Below are 17,754 nucleotides of genomic sequence, written 5' to 3'. Positions count from 1 at the left end.
ACCAGCATGGCATTTTGTAACTGTGTCGGGATTCGTACACAGGCTAGACACCTTAATGGACAGTGTGCGTACCTCTCAGATATCCTGCCAGCCCTAACTACACAGCATTTCCCCAAATCTACATTATGCTTCCTTTCCGGCAGCTGTAGCTACTCATTTATTTACCGCCACTACTTGTGAATCAGGTTTCACTTAAGTTTATTGCAAAGTACAAAACAATCCAAATGATATTAAAAAAAAAAATCACAAATACAAGAACAACACTCACTCAGTGGACCTAAACCGGTCTTGGAGCAGCTTTGCTGAGTACCATAACCGTGATAAATATGAATCGTGCACAAAAAAGTAAATTCACACCATCATGATCCAAGCAAAACCTTTACTGATCACAGCAAGATTTTATATTTTAAAACTGATAATAAAAAAATCCAAAATGATCATCCTTACACAAGATTTCTATTTTCCAACAAGGATTGCATTTGCGTCCATCTCTGCGGTGGGTAATAGGGTTTCAATATGATTGGGATATCCCAATCCGATCCAGTATCGTGGTCGACCACTCCAACCACCGACTTCTTAAATATCACACTGTTCAATGAAGCCGACATTGTGAGCATGACGTCATAAACGTTCACAAGCCATTTGAGCATTAATACCTCTTCTTCTTCTTCTTCGTGACATTTACTCGTCTAATTGTTGTGGGACGTGAAACAAAACTACGTCTCAATATTCAACGGACGGAGTTAAAAAGCCACTCATTTAATCAAAAACAGCTTTGAAGAAAACCCAGATGGGTCGGGATTCAAACCCAGGCCAAAGCTAGGAACGCCTGCAGATGCGGCAGTGCAATGTTTTGACGTAATACGCGATATCGAACTATGGGATAAAGCAACGAGCACGACCCTGGGAGGTCAGTCTTCACAGAAACGCTCTTGGTTTCAAAAATGAATACGAAATGGCAAAAGTCCATCAGATGATCCCGATTTCATTTAATGAACACAAAGGTGGTGAAAAGGAAGAGCTTCAAACGTGACTTGTGTGAGGAGTGAAGCGGAAAATTCAAAACGGAAGGTAACGGCGTTACACGTTAAAGCCAGGATTTGTCACCCTGGGGTTGCATAAGGCCCGAGTTATATTCAGGTGAGTAACAGTCAGTTGTAAAGAGCATCCAGAGAGAGAGAGTTCCAAGACTTTAGTCCTCACGGAGATATTGCTCCGGCAGCTGTTCTTCTTCCTCCAAAATCACTTTCACGGGTTGTTCGGCGCTTACACCCGCATACCTGATCTCGGTTGCCTGCACCTTGGCTAGCATGCTCTGGGCCTCGGTCACTTCTCTGACGCTGGACTCTACATGAGAATGTACGGCATCAAGGTGTGTCCGAGCCAGCAACGAGGCCTGCTCTGCACCTGTGGGAATGGATTGAGACAAAACGAACGAATGATTCAGTACTTCTCGTTTCATAGGTAGCATTTTGGTGCCAATCCCAGATCGCATTGCCTTTGTAGAACATATTATGGACAAGATTGATCCACCTGCAGGTCATTTGTGAGACAATCAGCTTTTTTATAAATTAATTTTTGAAAGACTAACAAATTCTGAAATCACATTGGGTTCCAGCTTAGAATCCATATCCTAAACAGTTGTGTGAGTTCACCTGTCTCGAGCACATTCTACTTGCCTCCACCACCGAAGGTGGACGGATGTTATGGTTTCACCTCTGTTGGTTCGTCTGTGAGCAGGATATCTCAAAAGGTGATGGGCATTTTTGGACGAAACCTGGTGGACAGGTATGTGATGCGAACCAATTGATTCAATTTTGGTGAAGATCCAGTCACGATAATTTTAAAGTGATTCTTCATCATTGATGGGGCCAAAATCGATATATCGGACAATATTTCAAAAAGTTGTGGACGAGTTATGGCAAAACTATGTGGATGAGTTTGTTAGGTGACCAAAACAAGACAATTCGATTTTGGTTCAGGTGCGCATCCAGGTCCGGCCTATGGGATACAAATGCAAACTGTTCAAACCTGGCGGCGGCATTTGTTCTAGTTTGCATGTTTACAGGTTCACGTGCACGCCATCCATACAAACCGTACACATGGTCTCTGGTGGCGTCACTGACCAATCAATGGATTCAATAAACCATCTATATATGAAATTTTGAAATAACCACCTTTTTCCACAGTCTTGAGGAATTGTAACTCTTTTTTTGGATAACAACACACAACATGCATTTTAAGGCCATTTTTCCCTGCTGGAGCGGGGGTTAGCCTTGCGGGCTCCATGACAATCATGGTTCCCTGTTTGAGGCAATGTTTTTATGGCTGGATGCCCTTCCTGACGCCAACCCTTAGTCGCCTCTTACGATGCGCAGGGATACGGTGTTCCTATTCTAAATCCGGATGCATCCCAGCAAGCTGGTACTCAATTTGCCAACCTCGGAAAGATGACAGGCTGAGTCAACCCCTCTGGCGTTAATTCAGCGATTGACCGGGATTCAAACTCAGGATCCTAGGATCCCAAGCCGGCACCCTAACCGCTAAGAAAACACCAGGCTTAATAGGATAAATGGGATAGGTATATATTTGTTGGGCACGTAGGCCATAGACATTGATTCCTTTGCGAGGTCTAGTTACGTCGACAAGTGCTCAAACTGAAACAAAGTCAGGAAAACAAAGGAAAAAGACTGTCCATGCAAATAACTACAGCCCAATGGAAGAACGACTGTATGGTCTGTGAGAACGGAAATGGAGGGGAGGCCTTCAAATGTACCGCCAATCCCACTGTGAATCACCCGGCACGACCTGCCTGCGAGACGTCAAGACCGACCCTTTCGTGAACGGCACACAAAATGTGAACAGGTGTCCCGCCAATTGGCGCCAAAAAGAGCATGCTCAAAGCCGCTTATGGTAAGCGATGTTGGTGCAATCAAATTACATCTTCTTAGTAGGCCAGTGTAACCCGACGAGTGAATGAGATTGTTACCGACCCATCAATCATCAGATATTGTGATTACATACATGAAAATGAGCTGAGTGTGAGTGTGAGGTAAATAGTGTACACAACAAAAGTAAACTACAACGGCACTCGTAGAGCGCATTCCTCCACCAGGCTGAAACAGGTTACGTTTTATATCCCATCGATAGGCCGGATCTGGACCTGAACCAAAATCTAATTACTTCGTCCTTGTCACCTGACCAACTCATCCACCAAGCTTCGTCCGAATCCGTCTATACGTTTGAGATATTCTGCCCACAGACAGACAGGGGTGAAAACATTTCCTCTGTCCACCATCGGTGGTGGAGGCAACGATAAACAGTCACCCCCCTCAACCTAAAAGCAGCCCCCACATCCAATTTCATTGCGGCAATTATTTTGGAGAAAAAAAACAAAAACTTAGAGTCCTCCAATGGTAACGTTTTATATTTTAGTATCCGATATGAAACGGTTCTCTCACACGACGGGTGGTGAAGCAAACAGCGGCAAACCTATTTCGCCTCGTTTATGTGGGTCAACCTTCACCACCTCCATTCTGCTCGCGGGGGAAAATAACGGACTCAGATGTCGGTGCCGTCCCATTCTCACCGTTACAACTGCGGAGGCCTCGCCGGTGAAAGGCAACGTGTTCAAATTAAGTGACCGCATTCTTCACCGCAGGTTCGTACAATTTTAGACTCGGGGTCATCCACATTATCAAACATTTCTCTTTAGTGAACAAACCTTCAGTGCTTTAATCTCCTACATAACGAGGCCATCCGTTTCTAGTTTTTTTTTTGTCGGCTGGCGTGACTTGCAGGTTACAACCACCATGTCGTCGAAGGTCGTCATCCATGAAGAGGCCGATGCTCAAAGGACATTGCCAAGCTCATTTTGTGCTACTGGATTAACCAGTGATGTTCCTGGTTGTGCTACAACCACTACGTGCAGATTGATCGACTGGACCACAACGATCATACAATCGGTACGCCTAGACCTCTTTTTTTTTTTTTCTGGTACGCCTAAAATTTTTGAAATGTCTACGCCGAAGTCAAGTGTCTTGTAAGGTAGAAGGTTACAAACACAAGTGAAGCACAAGTTACCACCTAAAGTGCCACCATTTTACCTGAAATGCTCTTTTGTTCCGATAAAGGGCTAACGTCTGAAACGTCAGTTTCTCCTTGCTTCTGATACCTCTGCCAATGAATGAATGAATGAATGATCGTTTTAAGGTCAATTTCCCCGCTAGAGCGGGGGTTAGCCTTGCGGGCCCCATGACAATCATGGTTCCCTGTTTGAGGCAATGTTTTTATGGCCAGATGCCCTTCCTGACACCAACCCTTAGTCGCCTCTTATGATGCGCAGGGATATGGTGTACCTATTATAAACCGGGGTACACACCGGGATCATTCATCCCAGCAAGCTGGTACTCAATTTGCCGACCTCGGAAGGATGACAGGCTGAGTCAACCCCCCTGGCGTTAATTCAGCGATCGATCGGGATTCGAACCCAGGATCCTAGGATCCCAAGCCGGCACCCTAACCGCTTAGCCAACACCAGGCTAAATGTCCCGCCAATGTCCCGTTGATTCCATTCATCGTTCTACCTGTCTGCCGGCAGAGATCGACGCTAGCCTCATGAGCAGGACTAGTTCTTCACTCTCCCGCTATAACGTTACTTTATCTGCAGCCACTTCCTTGAAGTGCTAAGTGATGTTGCAGGCCTCATTGGCCGCCATGCATTGCCAAAGTACCCACCAGCTTGAAAGGCCGCTTCAGATGCTGCCTCCACCAGCTTCTCGGCAGCTGCCCAAACCATGGCCCGACTATCACAGGTCTGCTTTTTCTCTACCAGCTGCAAAGAAAAGACCTCTGCATGAATCAAGTGATTGTAAACAATGGCAAGCTCAGTTCATTCATCCAATCGCCAATATTTCCATCCATCATAAACAGCTGGTACATCTCAATTAATAATAAAACAAAACCTTCCCAAGTTCCCCAAATTCAAGCTGAATCCTCATCTCTATTCCTCTGTTACACTTTTCTCCCACTTGCAGAAAAGGTACCACAAGTTCATCACATAATTGACATTTTATGAAACGCTCAAACCAACTGTACACCCATGGTGGCTCGCGTGTCCCCACTCGTCCTTGGGCTGCCCATAGGTGGGTACGGTACTGCCAAAGTGGTCTCGTGGCAAGGATTGCACTGGATGGTTTGGCAATGCCTTCCCAGCTGTAGTCGGGGAGGCCATTTGGCCAGGTTGTACCGGTTGTTGCTTTTGCGACGCCTGCAGCCAACTCAATACTGTGGTGCATCTTCATCCGAGCAACAGCTGTCCTGTGGAGTTCCGCAGGGGACCAAACTTGGTCCGGTAATCTTCCTGATTATGATCAATGATGCTGCCTTGACTACTGAGAAAAGATGGAAATATGTTGACGACCTTACCATTGCTGAAGTTGTCCACAAATCACATGCCAGTCATTTACAGGTTCATGTGGATGCTCTTTCGGAATGGAGCTGTTTGAATGCAATGAAACCAAAAGCTGAAAAATGCAAAGTAATGCACGTCAGTTTTCTACGCAAAGGTTCCCCTCCCCCCTTGATTACCATAGGAAATGAAGTTCTTGAATCTGTGTCGACGCTTCGCCTCCTTGGTGTTACCATACAGTCGAATCTTAAGTGGGATGCGCAGGTCGAGCAAGTCATCAAGCGCGCATCCCGCCGCCTCTACATTTTGTGCAAATTGAAGAGTAACGGTGTTTCAGACAGAGATCTTGTGTTCATCTACACAGTGTATATTCGCCCTTTGATGGAATTCTGTGCACCGGTTTGGAGTAATGGCCTGACAGCACAGCAGTCTGATAGCGTAGAGAGAGTGCAGTGAAGAGCTCTTCGGATTATCATGTACCCCGATAAACATCATTACGAGGAACTCCTAAGAAGCTTCGGCATTCCTTCCCTGGCTACGTGAAGAAATGATATCCTCACCAACTTCACGAAATCGATCCTGCCTTCCTTGCGACATCGTGATCTGCTTCCAGCTGAACGGCAAAGCCTCTCTCGAAATGGACTGAGAAATTCTCACCACATACACATCCCTCAATCAAGAACTCGGCGATATAAACAATCTAGTGACCCTGCTCGAGTGAAACTGTCAAACGTCCAGTTGAAACATGATTAATGTATTTTAATCTTTTAAATGAATTTTTCTGTTTGTTTTGATTTTCTGCATTTTTTTTTTTTTCTTTTTCAATAATTCTGAAAGATTTTTACTTTTATTACCAGCATGTGTAATTTAATACAAAGTAAATATGTTCACATGTTTTGTGTAATTGCTGAATGTTTTTAACTTTTTAATGTCTGTAAAATCGTAATCTCATCTCTTAAATGTTTTTTTCTGTTGTTTTTTAAAAGTAAAGTAAACTTGTTTGTAATTTATTGACCTATTTATTGAATAATTTCTTGTTATTTGCATGCTTGTGGTTGATTTTGAAATGTTATATATAGGTATTTATTTGCTTTTTCATTCATCGTAAATTGATTTTCTCATTTTAATGTAAATACAGCCATTTTAGTCTTCGGACTATGGTCTTGTATGCTTTTTATGTTAATAAAACCGAATTTAGTATTATTATTATTATTATTATTATTATCATTATTGTACCCAAAGACATACTGTATTTTCTGATTTAAACACCATGTGATCTTTAACATCTACCACCTAATGCTAGCAGACAGAACACCCAGCTTAACTTCCATATGAGGAACTTTGGTGCAATTCCCGTGTTTAAAGCACCAATCCGACAGTTTCTAGTCGGGTTGGGAATCGAATCTCAGACGAGTTTGATGGCACTGTCGAACTTTTCTTTTGTTTGAATTGTTTTATTTTAAATACGTCTCAGTTAAGGAAAGCGTCACTGGATTCTCCACGCACATGGCTGTCCTCACTGCCCACTGGACTAGCATGGCCGAGGCTGTCATCATCCACACCACCAAGAGGGACGTGCCTTCTACCGCTTAATTTTATTCTTCCCTGTGCGTGTTATTTTTCCTGTCACCCCCTTGTGTTCCCAAATCCTAGGCCATAGATTGTGATCCGAGCTGTTTTACATAGTCTTGCGTTGGGCCCCGTAGGAAATCCGTACCTGTTGCCTTTGTGTATAATTAATTTAACTCTCCAAGTCGTTCAAAAAAAAATTTGAAAATTATTTTGATTATTATTATTACTTCATTCCTTGTTTATTGAATGGCAATTGCATTCCTGCTGGCATTTTGGCAGGAAGCAGTGCGAGGATAGCAAAGGCGTTTGTGCGGAAACGAGGCTCCCGTTCCGAGGCTTCAAATTTGGCCAGACTGTTTACCCCATCCTGAGGCTCAAGAGTGTCATATCCAAGCTACATTACTGTAGTGGCAACACTCCATTTTTTGATATACAATTGATCCCCCCTGCAAATACAACCAAAAACCAAATTTGTTGTTGTGTTGCCCCAGTCAGTTCTGGTTGAACAGACCAGCGGCACGGAGATAGATCCCACAGGAGCGACCCAGATATCCCTCACATCCAAAACGTTGTGCTCTTCCCGATGTGAAGCCAGGACCACGCAATCTTCCACAATATGTTTTATTGTGTGTTGCGGCCTGGCAGATTGCAGGTGTCGTCAGTGGTGTCATCGAGTCTATGTTTGTAGTGTTAAAGTTGAGGTTGGTGCCCACATGAAGGCGTGAAAGGTGAACACTATCAGACCTGGAGAGTAACTTCTGTGTCATCGGTTGGTGGGGGTTTCGTCCCCAAGATACTGTTTGGGCCCAGGTTGTTTATTGCGTTTATGGTGATGTGGGTGTGGATGTGTCTTTTGTAGTTTCCATGGTTTGGTGGGGGGATGTTACAAAGGATGTCACGGTAGTGACTTTGGAGTGTAATTTTAATATGTCTCGGAGCCTGTAGGTGGTTGTACATGTAGTGGCATGGGTGATTAGGGTTGGCATTTGCCGTTGCAAAGAACTGTGCACCTCATCAAATTAATGTTACCTCGTGGTGGAAGTCGCCTGCCAGGTATTTCAATCGGGCAATGACTAAGGGCAATGCCAGGCATTTCAGTCACTATTTCCACTTTCTATTTTGGGTTCTTACATGTAGGGAATATTGCCCTGGAATGTAGATCAACATGATCAGCATCTTCAGAATCGTATGACAACATCCACAGAGTAGTACAGAATCAAATGTTTCTTCTAATGACGACGTCAATGCGAGAGCGTAATAACCAAAGGGGGGGGGGGGGGGGAGGAGGAGGAGAACACAGTGATTCCTAAGGAGGGAGCACAAGGATTATTGGGGGGGGGGGCGGCACATGGTGCACACTGTCAGCATTTCTTGCCAGGAGAGGGAGAGGTGGTGGGCACAAAGATTACGGAGAAGGGGAACAAGAAGATTACCGAAGGGGGAGAAACAGATTACTGTGGGGGAAGGGTGAGGATTGGAAGACACAAAGGTTGGAAACAGGAAGAGGTTATGGGAGGGTGAGGTAGAGCAAGAATTATACCTCTGTCCTGGCCTCCAAAATCAACCTCCTCACAGCTTCATCCTCAGCTGCCGAGAGGCGACTACTTAGCTCCGTGTAGCGCTTGTACAGGGACAACAACATCGATATTGCCTGCAAGGAAGATGTTGACGAATACATTCACCACACACACCTTTTCTCAAGAATATCAAATAAAAATAATTCCAATAACTAAACGAAAAAGAAAAAAAAAGTTGGAAAGTCAACAAATAAACCCAATTATATCTGGGCAACTTTGAGAAGTCCAGTCCTTTGGACTTTTGTAGCATCATCCTCAGCAACAAAAATCCTGTGCAGACCTCAACAACAAGCTGGTCGGTAAAATGGGGCAAGGGCCTTCTTTGGTTATGCACAACGTAAAGTCTACAAAGGATTTGTTTTTAAGCACAAACGTTTGTACCGCAGTTTGTGGGTCGGTTTACCTGAATGAAGCTTCCGTCTCGATCAAAAGCATACTTCTGTGAATAATCAGCAGCCGATCACACAGGGCAAGAGCTTTCTCAACTGTAGATTGGCTGGCAGACTCTCAGTCGTCTATGTAACATAAGCCAGAGACACATTGTACCGTCTGACAGGCAATTCTGGGCTTTTGTGGCCCGAAATATACGAAGGGATTAATGCCCCCTCCCCAATATCCTCTTTGTGCCCTAAAGTAGGACATACTGCTACATAAGTTGCTATGACCAGATGAGGCCTAGTAGGAGGCCACAAGGTTTGATGTGCAGATCCAATAGATTTTTGAAATCATTTTGTACCGTTTTGGGTATTGAATCATTCATATTTATTTAATTTTTTGGTTTTCAATAAAAGCCAATAATAGTAAAAGGGGTCAGTGGGTGAGTAATCAAATTCATTAGTAGTGAACTCCGCATTGTTGTCTATTAGCAAAAAACGATTTTCACGTTTTGGGTGACCTTGACCTTGGGCCTAGAGTTAAAAATTGGGCACAGTCTATTCCAAGGCAAGGCAAATGTGTGTGTAAAGTATGGTGATGCTATGTGCAACGATGTAGACGTAGTACTGCGCACAAACAGACAGACATGTATAGATTTCCTGCCATTTTGACCCAAAATGGCCGATAAAAAAGTACATTCCGGCAAGTCCTCGGTCTCTGACCGATTTTTCATTCTGTCTGTCTGTCTGTTACTTGGCAAAAAAAAATTTTGGACAAGTATGTTGATCACTCGTTTGTGTGCGTTTGTCTGTCCGCTCACTTATACTTGCCTGCAGGTCACAATTTTAAACCGATCTTCACGAAACTTCACCAAATGGTAAAGTTCGTGGTCCGACAGAATCCTATTTATTTTTAGGTCAAAAGGTCAACATAGGCCAACGGTCAACCACTTTTCTTCGAATTTCTAAACTCCTCAATTTTCATCCGATTGACTTGAAATTTGAATAGGATTTACATATCGGCTAACTGAATTCAACCACCAACTATTTTTGAGATCAACATAGGTCAAAAGGACATAGGCCAAAAGGTGAACAACCTTTTCAAATCAGCTAACTGAATTCAATCACCAACTATTTTTAAGGTCAACATAGGCCAAAGGTCGACCACTTTTTCCAGATTTCTAAAATTCTCAATTTTCATCCGATTGACTTGAAATTTGAATAGGCTTTTCATATCAGCTAAATGAATTCAACCACCAACTATTTTTGAGGTCAACATAGGCCAAAATGTCAACATAGGCCTAATTTCTGAAATTGTCAATTTTCATCCGATTAACTTGAAATTTGAAAAGGATTTGCATACCAGCTAACTGAATTCAGTTTGTTTGTCTGTCTGTGAACATGATATCTCAAAAAGTAGTGAACAGATTCAAACAAAATTTGGAAGAGAGGTAGTGTATGTGGCAGGGATGAAACGATTAGATTTTGATGAAGATCCGGATCTGATTTTGGATTCGGATACAAAAATTATTTAATTCCAAGTGATTCTTCACCATTGAGAAATCAGGCGAAAAGCGATATATAACATGATATTTAAAAACGTTATAGATGAGTTATGGCAAAACGTGGTGGACGAGTTGGTTAGGTGACCAGAATAAGCCAATTATATTTTGGTTCAAGTCTGAATCCAGATCCGGCCTATCAGTGGGACACAGCCTGGCGTAAATATGCTCTCTACTGAGTGTCGTTCAAGTTGTACTCTTGCTGTTGTTTTTGGCATCATTTATTACTTTAATTATACTTGGAATCAATTGCATAATCATAGATTGTGAACTTTCTTTGACAGTGCAATTTTCCATTTTATGTGGACAAATAAGAAATTTCAATAAAACTCAATATGGCATTGTTACCACTTTCTCCACTCCCTTCCCCTCTCTTAGGGGGTTCTGAAGGGTGGGCGATGCAAATTATCTACGATTCTACGTCAACGTGTACCACCGCTCCCAGTGGTATTACAAGTGACGCTTCAGAACCCTTAATTGTATCATGAGGAAGAGGCCTTTGCCTTATTTTAACACTCACTTAGCCTGTATTGCTTCAGACTCGACCACAAAAAAAAAAAAAAAAAAATTCGTTTTATTGTCTTTTCCCACTTTGGGAAAACACCATGTTAAGATGTATAGACAGCAGCTGAAGTGTCGTTGCATGTTATTATGGTGTTTTTCAAGGCTGCTTTCAATAACAAAGTATGACCTCCTACTGACTCCCCCCCCCACCCTACCCTCCGATAGGAAGCAGGTGTTTCTAATATAAAATAAATAGCACCGCAAAGCAGGCGTAACCCCTCAGCCCATGCATGGTGGAAACCAATTTCAAGATGGCTGCCATGGCAGCCATATTGAAAATCGCAGCGCGCCCATTTTCGAAAGGAACCTTCCTCAACTCAACCCCAACACACACTGCAAAAATGGATTTAATCGGACAAGCCGTTTTGCTTGAAATTGACGGAAGCCAATTTCAAGATGGCTGCCGTGGCGGCCATATTGAAAATCGCAGCATGCCCATGGACCTTCCTCTACTCTCAACCCCAACACACCCTGCAAAAATGGATTTAATCGGACAAGCTGTCTGCTCGAAATTGACGGAAACCAATTTCAAGATGGCTGCTGTGGCGGCCATATTGAAAATTGCAGCGCGCCCATTTTCTAAAGGCACCTTCCTCTACCCAACCCCAACACACACTGCAAAAATGAATTTAATCGGACAAGCCGTTCTGCTCGAAATTGACGGAAACCAACAGTTGACGGACGCCCAGACGCCCGGACGACTCTCGTGACGACAATACCCCTTAGCCCAATTTGGGCTTAGGGGTGAAAAGGACCGTCTGTTCCATTTTATTTTCCTCTCTTCTCCTCTCCACATATTTGTGGGCATAAAAATAACAATGCTGTAGCACCTACATTTACTAAAAACTGCTCCATTTATTCGGTTGAGTGCGTCAAAGCATTTAAAGGTGCATTCACCATATGGGATGACATGTTATTCCAGTAGGTGGCGCTTCAAGCCCACCATCATGGGATTGCTGTTCTATTGTTGTTCTGTGGCCCTCTCAGTTCAAGCAAATCCCATCCACTGTCCCCAAAGGGGTATATGTGCTAGTTACAAATAAATAATTAAAACAACAAGGAAGCGCCCATTTTCTGGTCATGGCGTGTTATCAATATTGTCCAGGGTTAGATTCTGACAAAATATAAGGTTTGACATGAAATGCACTACGGGAATATACGGGGGAGTGCATCCGATTTCGGGAATAGGTACATCCAGTGCATCAAACCTGAAAAGTCAATTTCGAACCCCGTAGTTCACACATATTATGGAAGACTTATTTTCCCCAAAATATCAAATTCCAAAATAAAATCAAAGTTCCAACCACAAATTGTTGTCTTAGAGTCGATGGACTTGAGGATACATTTGGTCACAATAATACACAAATGAACAACCGTTTCAATTTCTTGGATTCATGAGCTTGCCGTTGTACGGCTGAAAAAGATTAACGGTGTCTGCACCTGTTGAATGAGGGATACAACATCATTCTTAATATCCAGGGACAAAGACAGACATTGGCATACAAAGACAGACCTTGGCATAATCCTGCTGTGCGTCCATAAATGCCAAGCCGGCTTGCGTAAGTAGAGTGCTTGCTGAATCGATGGCCAGTGCAGCAGCTCGTTTTATCATCGTACTTTGGGATAGGTCTGGTGTGTTAAATTCCTGAAAAGGAGACATCAGGAGTGTGTCACAGTAGTGTGCCACCTGTCGCAAAGAGCAGAATTTCCGTAATCAAAAATGCCAACATTCTGCAGCGATTCCTTGCTGACATTTTGGGAATTAATCAAATAAGTATGGGTTTATCTGATGAATAACTTGCTTCTTGCAAATTCCATGATTACGGAAAAATTGCGGGTAGCGTGCACTCATAGCCTAAAGGAATGGCAATTCAACATGTCTGAACACTAATATCATGTGCAGCGTTTTCAGACGCAAACCATTAGAAATCCACAACTAAATACGAGACGGTTCACGAAGGTTCGGCGATTATAATCGGTGTCCAAACAAAACCAAGAACAGTCAACTACCCTCAGCGAGGCAGCAACGCGTAGCGAAGGAACTCACGGGTAGAACGGGCACCGCACACCAAGCCATGCTGCCGCTCAGAGCCAGCGTTCGACCGAGCCTGCCCATGGCATGACGAGCGTTGCTCCAAGACAATAAAGGTTTGAATCTGTGCTGCAGAAAAGCCGAGCGACATCTCTGAATCCTGAAACGAAAGAAAAGAAGGTCACAATCATCATCAGACATTCTTCTTTTCAGTTTGCCTTTATCGATTAGCAACGATGTCCGTTACTCTCATCTTCCAATACACAACTGGCATTCTTCTTAGGACAGATGGTAGTGTGATGGCAATGGGAAATGGAGGTCGTTTTGAACCCTTTCGATCATTTCAAACTAAAGTTCTGCAACAACAGCAATCAAATCATAATATTCGTCTCAGCTCCATACCAACAGACTTATTTGTTAAGAAGTGAAGCTTTCCTTTGACGTAACAATCAAATGGAAGACCCAATACTGCATCGGAGTCATTCGAAGGAACCTGGATAAGCAAAGAGCAAAGATGGAGACATCAGGCTCCACCGTCCTGGATAGGATTCGGGTTTCAGCCACAACTCCACAACCCTCAAACCCACCAATAAAAAAGGGGCAACTCAGATTCTCAGACAACTTTCCGAGTGTTTCTTCTATCAACTCGAGCCGAAATTTTGAATGACACCTGGAAATTTTGACCTATAAAGTGATTTCCATGATGAAATGTTGTGGCAGAACAAATTTGGTCGATACATTTTCTAATTGTGGCCCAATAGTTGTTTTACATGTTTTGGAAAGCATTAACCCTGATCTTTGACCATTTTTGAGCAGATTTTATACACCTATACTACACATGCATACAAATAAGCTGCGTAAGTTTCAATGTGATATCTTTAAAAAATTCCTGAGGTTCGACAAGAAAATCACAAAAATATCCCATTTGATAATAATGTGGGTGAAATTGTTGACATTTTCTCTTTGCCACATGTGACTTTTCGCTATTTTTGTATACTGAATCGAGGCTCGTGAAAGAGCTAACATTTATTTCACAAACAAATCAACCAGACAAACAAAATATATAAAAAGAGGGAGCGGAAGCCAAGATGGGGAGAGAAGGGGAAGCACACAACCACAACATTTGAGAGCAGGGAGAAGTGTGGGAGGGAGAGGGCTTGGGGGCAGGAGGCGTGGGAAGGGGAGGGGGGGGGGAGGGGGGCTATGCTACAAACCAAGATGAGCAGAACCTTAAAAAAAAAAAAAGGAAGAGAGAAAATTAATTAATTATTTCTATTTTGCACCCTCTTAGCTTGGAGCTTGGAACCGAGATGATTTAACAATGGGGGACAGAGGGGGCTTTTGATTACGAATGACGACCCTCAAGTGTTTTAGAGAAGGCCCTCAGCCTGAAGGTTTAATGGGGTCTATAGATTTGGCTGGGACTAAGAGTCCTAATGGTGTCTAAAGGGTCTTGGGTTTACAAAAGGCGTTGAAGGGTCTAAAGGTTTTTGGGAGTTTTAAAGGGTCTTTGGGTTATAAATGGTCTTAAGGGTCTGACGTGTGTTGTCTTCAGGTTCTAAAGGGTGTTTGAGGTCCAAGGGGCTAAGCACTCTAAAGCTCTACATGTCTAAAAGGTATGTTCCAACTGTCCGTAATTAGACGTATTTGATGAACGTTTTCAAGGTTCAATCATAAGTCATTAATAGACGTACTCACAGGGCGAAAAGAAGAGGGATGCATCCAACAACAACAACAAAAACACACACAAAAGAATGGCCCTGCGTTGATCACATAACTCCACCAGGCTGAACAGTTTACATTTTGTATCCACCGACAGGACAGATCTGGATTCGGACCTGAACCAAAACCAAATCAATTCATCCTTGTGATGCACATGTACATACATACATACACACCAAACACACAAACACACACTCATATATAGACATACACACATATAGACATACATATATACATATATAGACATACACACATATAGACATACATATATACATACACACATATAGACATACATATATACATACATACATATATACATACATACATATAGACATACACACATATAGACACACATATAAATTAAAATAACCACCTTTAGAGGCCATTTTTCCCCGCAAAGCGGGGGTTGGCCTTTTTCGGGAACCATGGTTGTTGTTGTTTTTTGGGCCCCTTTTTGAAGCAATGTTTTACGGCCGGATGCCCTTCCTGACGCCAACCCTTTTTGCCGCCTTTAACGACAAACAGGGAATTACCAGTGAACCGGTACTCAATTTGCCGACCTCGCAAGGATGAACAGGCTGAGTCAACCCCCCTGGCGTTAATTCAGCATCGACCGGGATTCGAACCCAGGATCCTAGGATCCTAAGCCGGCACCCTAGCCGCTAGCCCAACACCAGGGTCTATATGTGTGTATACACATATAGATACACACATATAGACATACACATATAGATACACACATATAGATACACACATATAGATACACACATATAGACATACACATACAGATACACACATATAGACATACACATATAGATACACACATATAGACACACACATAGACACACACATATAGACACACACATATAGACACAAACATATAGACACAAACATATAGACATACACACATATAGACACAGACACACATATAGACACACATATAGATACACACATAGAGACACACACATATAGATACACACATATAGACACATACATATAGATACACACATATAGACACATACACATATAGACATACACACATATAGACATACACACATATAGACATACACACATATAGACATACACACATATAGACATACACACATATAGACATACACACATATAGACATACACACATATAGACATACACACATATAGACATACACACATATAGACATACACACATGTCACATATAGACATATACACATATAGACATATAGACATACACACATGTAGACACACACACATATAGACATACACACATATAGACACAGACACACATATAGACACACACATATAGACACACACATATAGACACACATATATATAGACATACACACATATAGACACACACATAGACACACACATAGACACACACATAGACACACACATATAGACACACACATATAGACACAGACACACACATAATGATGGACACAGACACACATATAGAGACACACACATATAGAGACACACACATAGAGAGACACACACATAGAGAGACACACACATAGAGAGACACACACATAGAGAGACACACACATAGAGAGACACACACATAGAGAGACACACACATAGAGAGACACACACATAGAGAGACACACACATAGAGAGACACACACATAGATATATATATATATATATATATATATATATATATATATTATATATATATATATATATATATATATATATATATATATATATATATTATATATATATATATATTATATATATATATTATATATATATATTATATATATATACACACACACACACACACACACACACACACACACACACACACACACACACACACACACACACACACACACACAGTTTCGTCCGAATCCGTCCATAACTTTTTAAGACATCCCGCTCACAGACAGATAAATCGGAGTGAAAACACAACCTCCGTCCACCCAATAAATCCTTTAAGTTTAAGTTTTCCGGCGGTGTATGATCAGTTACTGAGCGACTACTTTAATCGCCCTATTGAAGTTAGATGTGATTAATTTATACATAAACGCGTAACATTAATTAAAGAACGAACGATGCTGTTACCTCAAGAATGCGCTGATTCGATGAGCGCCGTCGCGTCCCATCCACGGGAATCGTAGCACTGAAGTTGCCATTGCTGTCCAAGCCATCGTAGTGACGGACAACTTCTGGTTCTGCGTCCTTCCGTGATTTTTTTTTTTTTACGACACACGTGCGCTGTAATTTATTTCATCCCTTTTACTCACGTGAAATAAAGACTCGTAACGACGGGCCGAAAGCGAAACAAGAGCACAACAGATACGAATGCACTGACGCAGATTGTAACGGTGATACCGACAGGTTTTGTGGAAATCTACCGAATATACTTACACCAACTACAACGCTGTGGCGCACATATATTGTTCGTTTTGCAAGGTTTGCTTTCGACTTTGAAATATTTCAATTAACTGCTCAAAAAGAAAATTAAGGAATAAAAAAGGATGAATGAGTAAAACATTTGAACGAAATTAGGAATTAGAATGAAATTTGAACGTAAATGGGAAAAATCGTGAGTTAATGGAAAGCAGTCAATTTCGTGCGTGCGTGCGTGTGTGCGTGTGTGCGCGTGCGTGCGTGCGCGTGCGTGCTTGTTCGTTATCTCGATATGTGGGTTTCACAGTGTGGAACAGCACCCTCCCAGGCCCCAGGAATGTATTGGTGTAGGATTTTTGGCAATGTTGTGGACATATATCAAACTATACGCAATTTGGTGTCTGTCTGTTTGTTTGTCTGTCTGTCTGTCTGTCTGTCTGTCTGTCTGTCTCATGATTTTTGACCACAATACATTCCGTCGTTTCGTTTCCGATCTCAACCAAACTTGACAGGATGACTAAGGGTTAAACAATGAAGGTTGTAACGCATTCATTTGCCCCCCTCCCCAAGGGGTTTTGCTCCCCCAAA

The 17,754-nt window shown here is 42.4% G+C and overlaps 1 protein-coding gene across 1 annotated transcript; it reads right to left on the bottom strand.

Moving 5' to 3' along the window:
- Positions 1-359: 359 nt before the first annotated feature.
- Positions 360-17,178, bottom strand: DIABLO (diablo IAP-binding mitochondrial protein). The gene is made up of 6 exons (XM_068135148.2): positions 16,879-17,178; positions 13,107-13,251; positions 12,573-12,704; positions 8,523-8,633; positions 4,738-4,834; positions 360-1,407 (listed from the first exon to the last, which is right to left on the bottom strand). The coding sequence occupies exons 1-6, from the start codon at positions 16,962-16,964 to the stop codon at positions 1,193-1,195; spliced, it is 786 nt and encodes a 261-aa protein (XP_067991249.2). The 5' UTR covers positions 16,965-17,178; the 3' UTR covers positions 360-1,192.
- Positions 17,179-17,754: the final 576 nt, after the last annotated feature.

Source organism: Myxine glutinosa, chromosome 14 (genome assembly GCF_964187855.1).
Source record: "Myxine glutinosa chromosome 14, kmMyxGlut1.1, whole genome shotgun sequence".
Classification (NCBI taxonomy): Eukaryota; Metazoa; Chordata; class Myxini; order Myxiniformes; family Myxinidae; genus Myxine; species Myxine glutinosa.
This window is presented reverse-complemented; position numbering and strand designations above follow the sequence as displayed.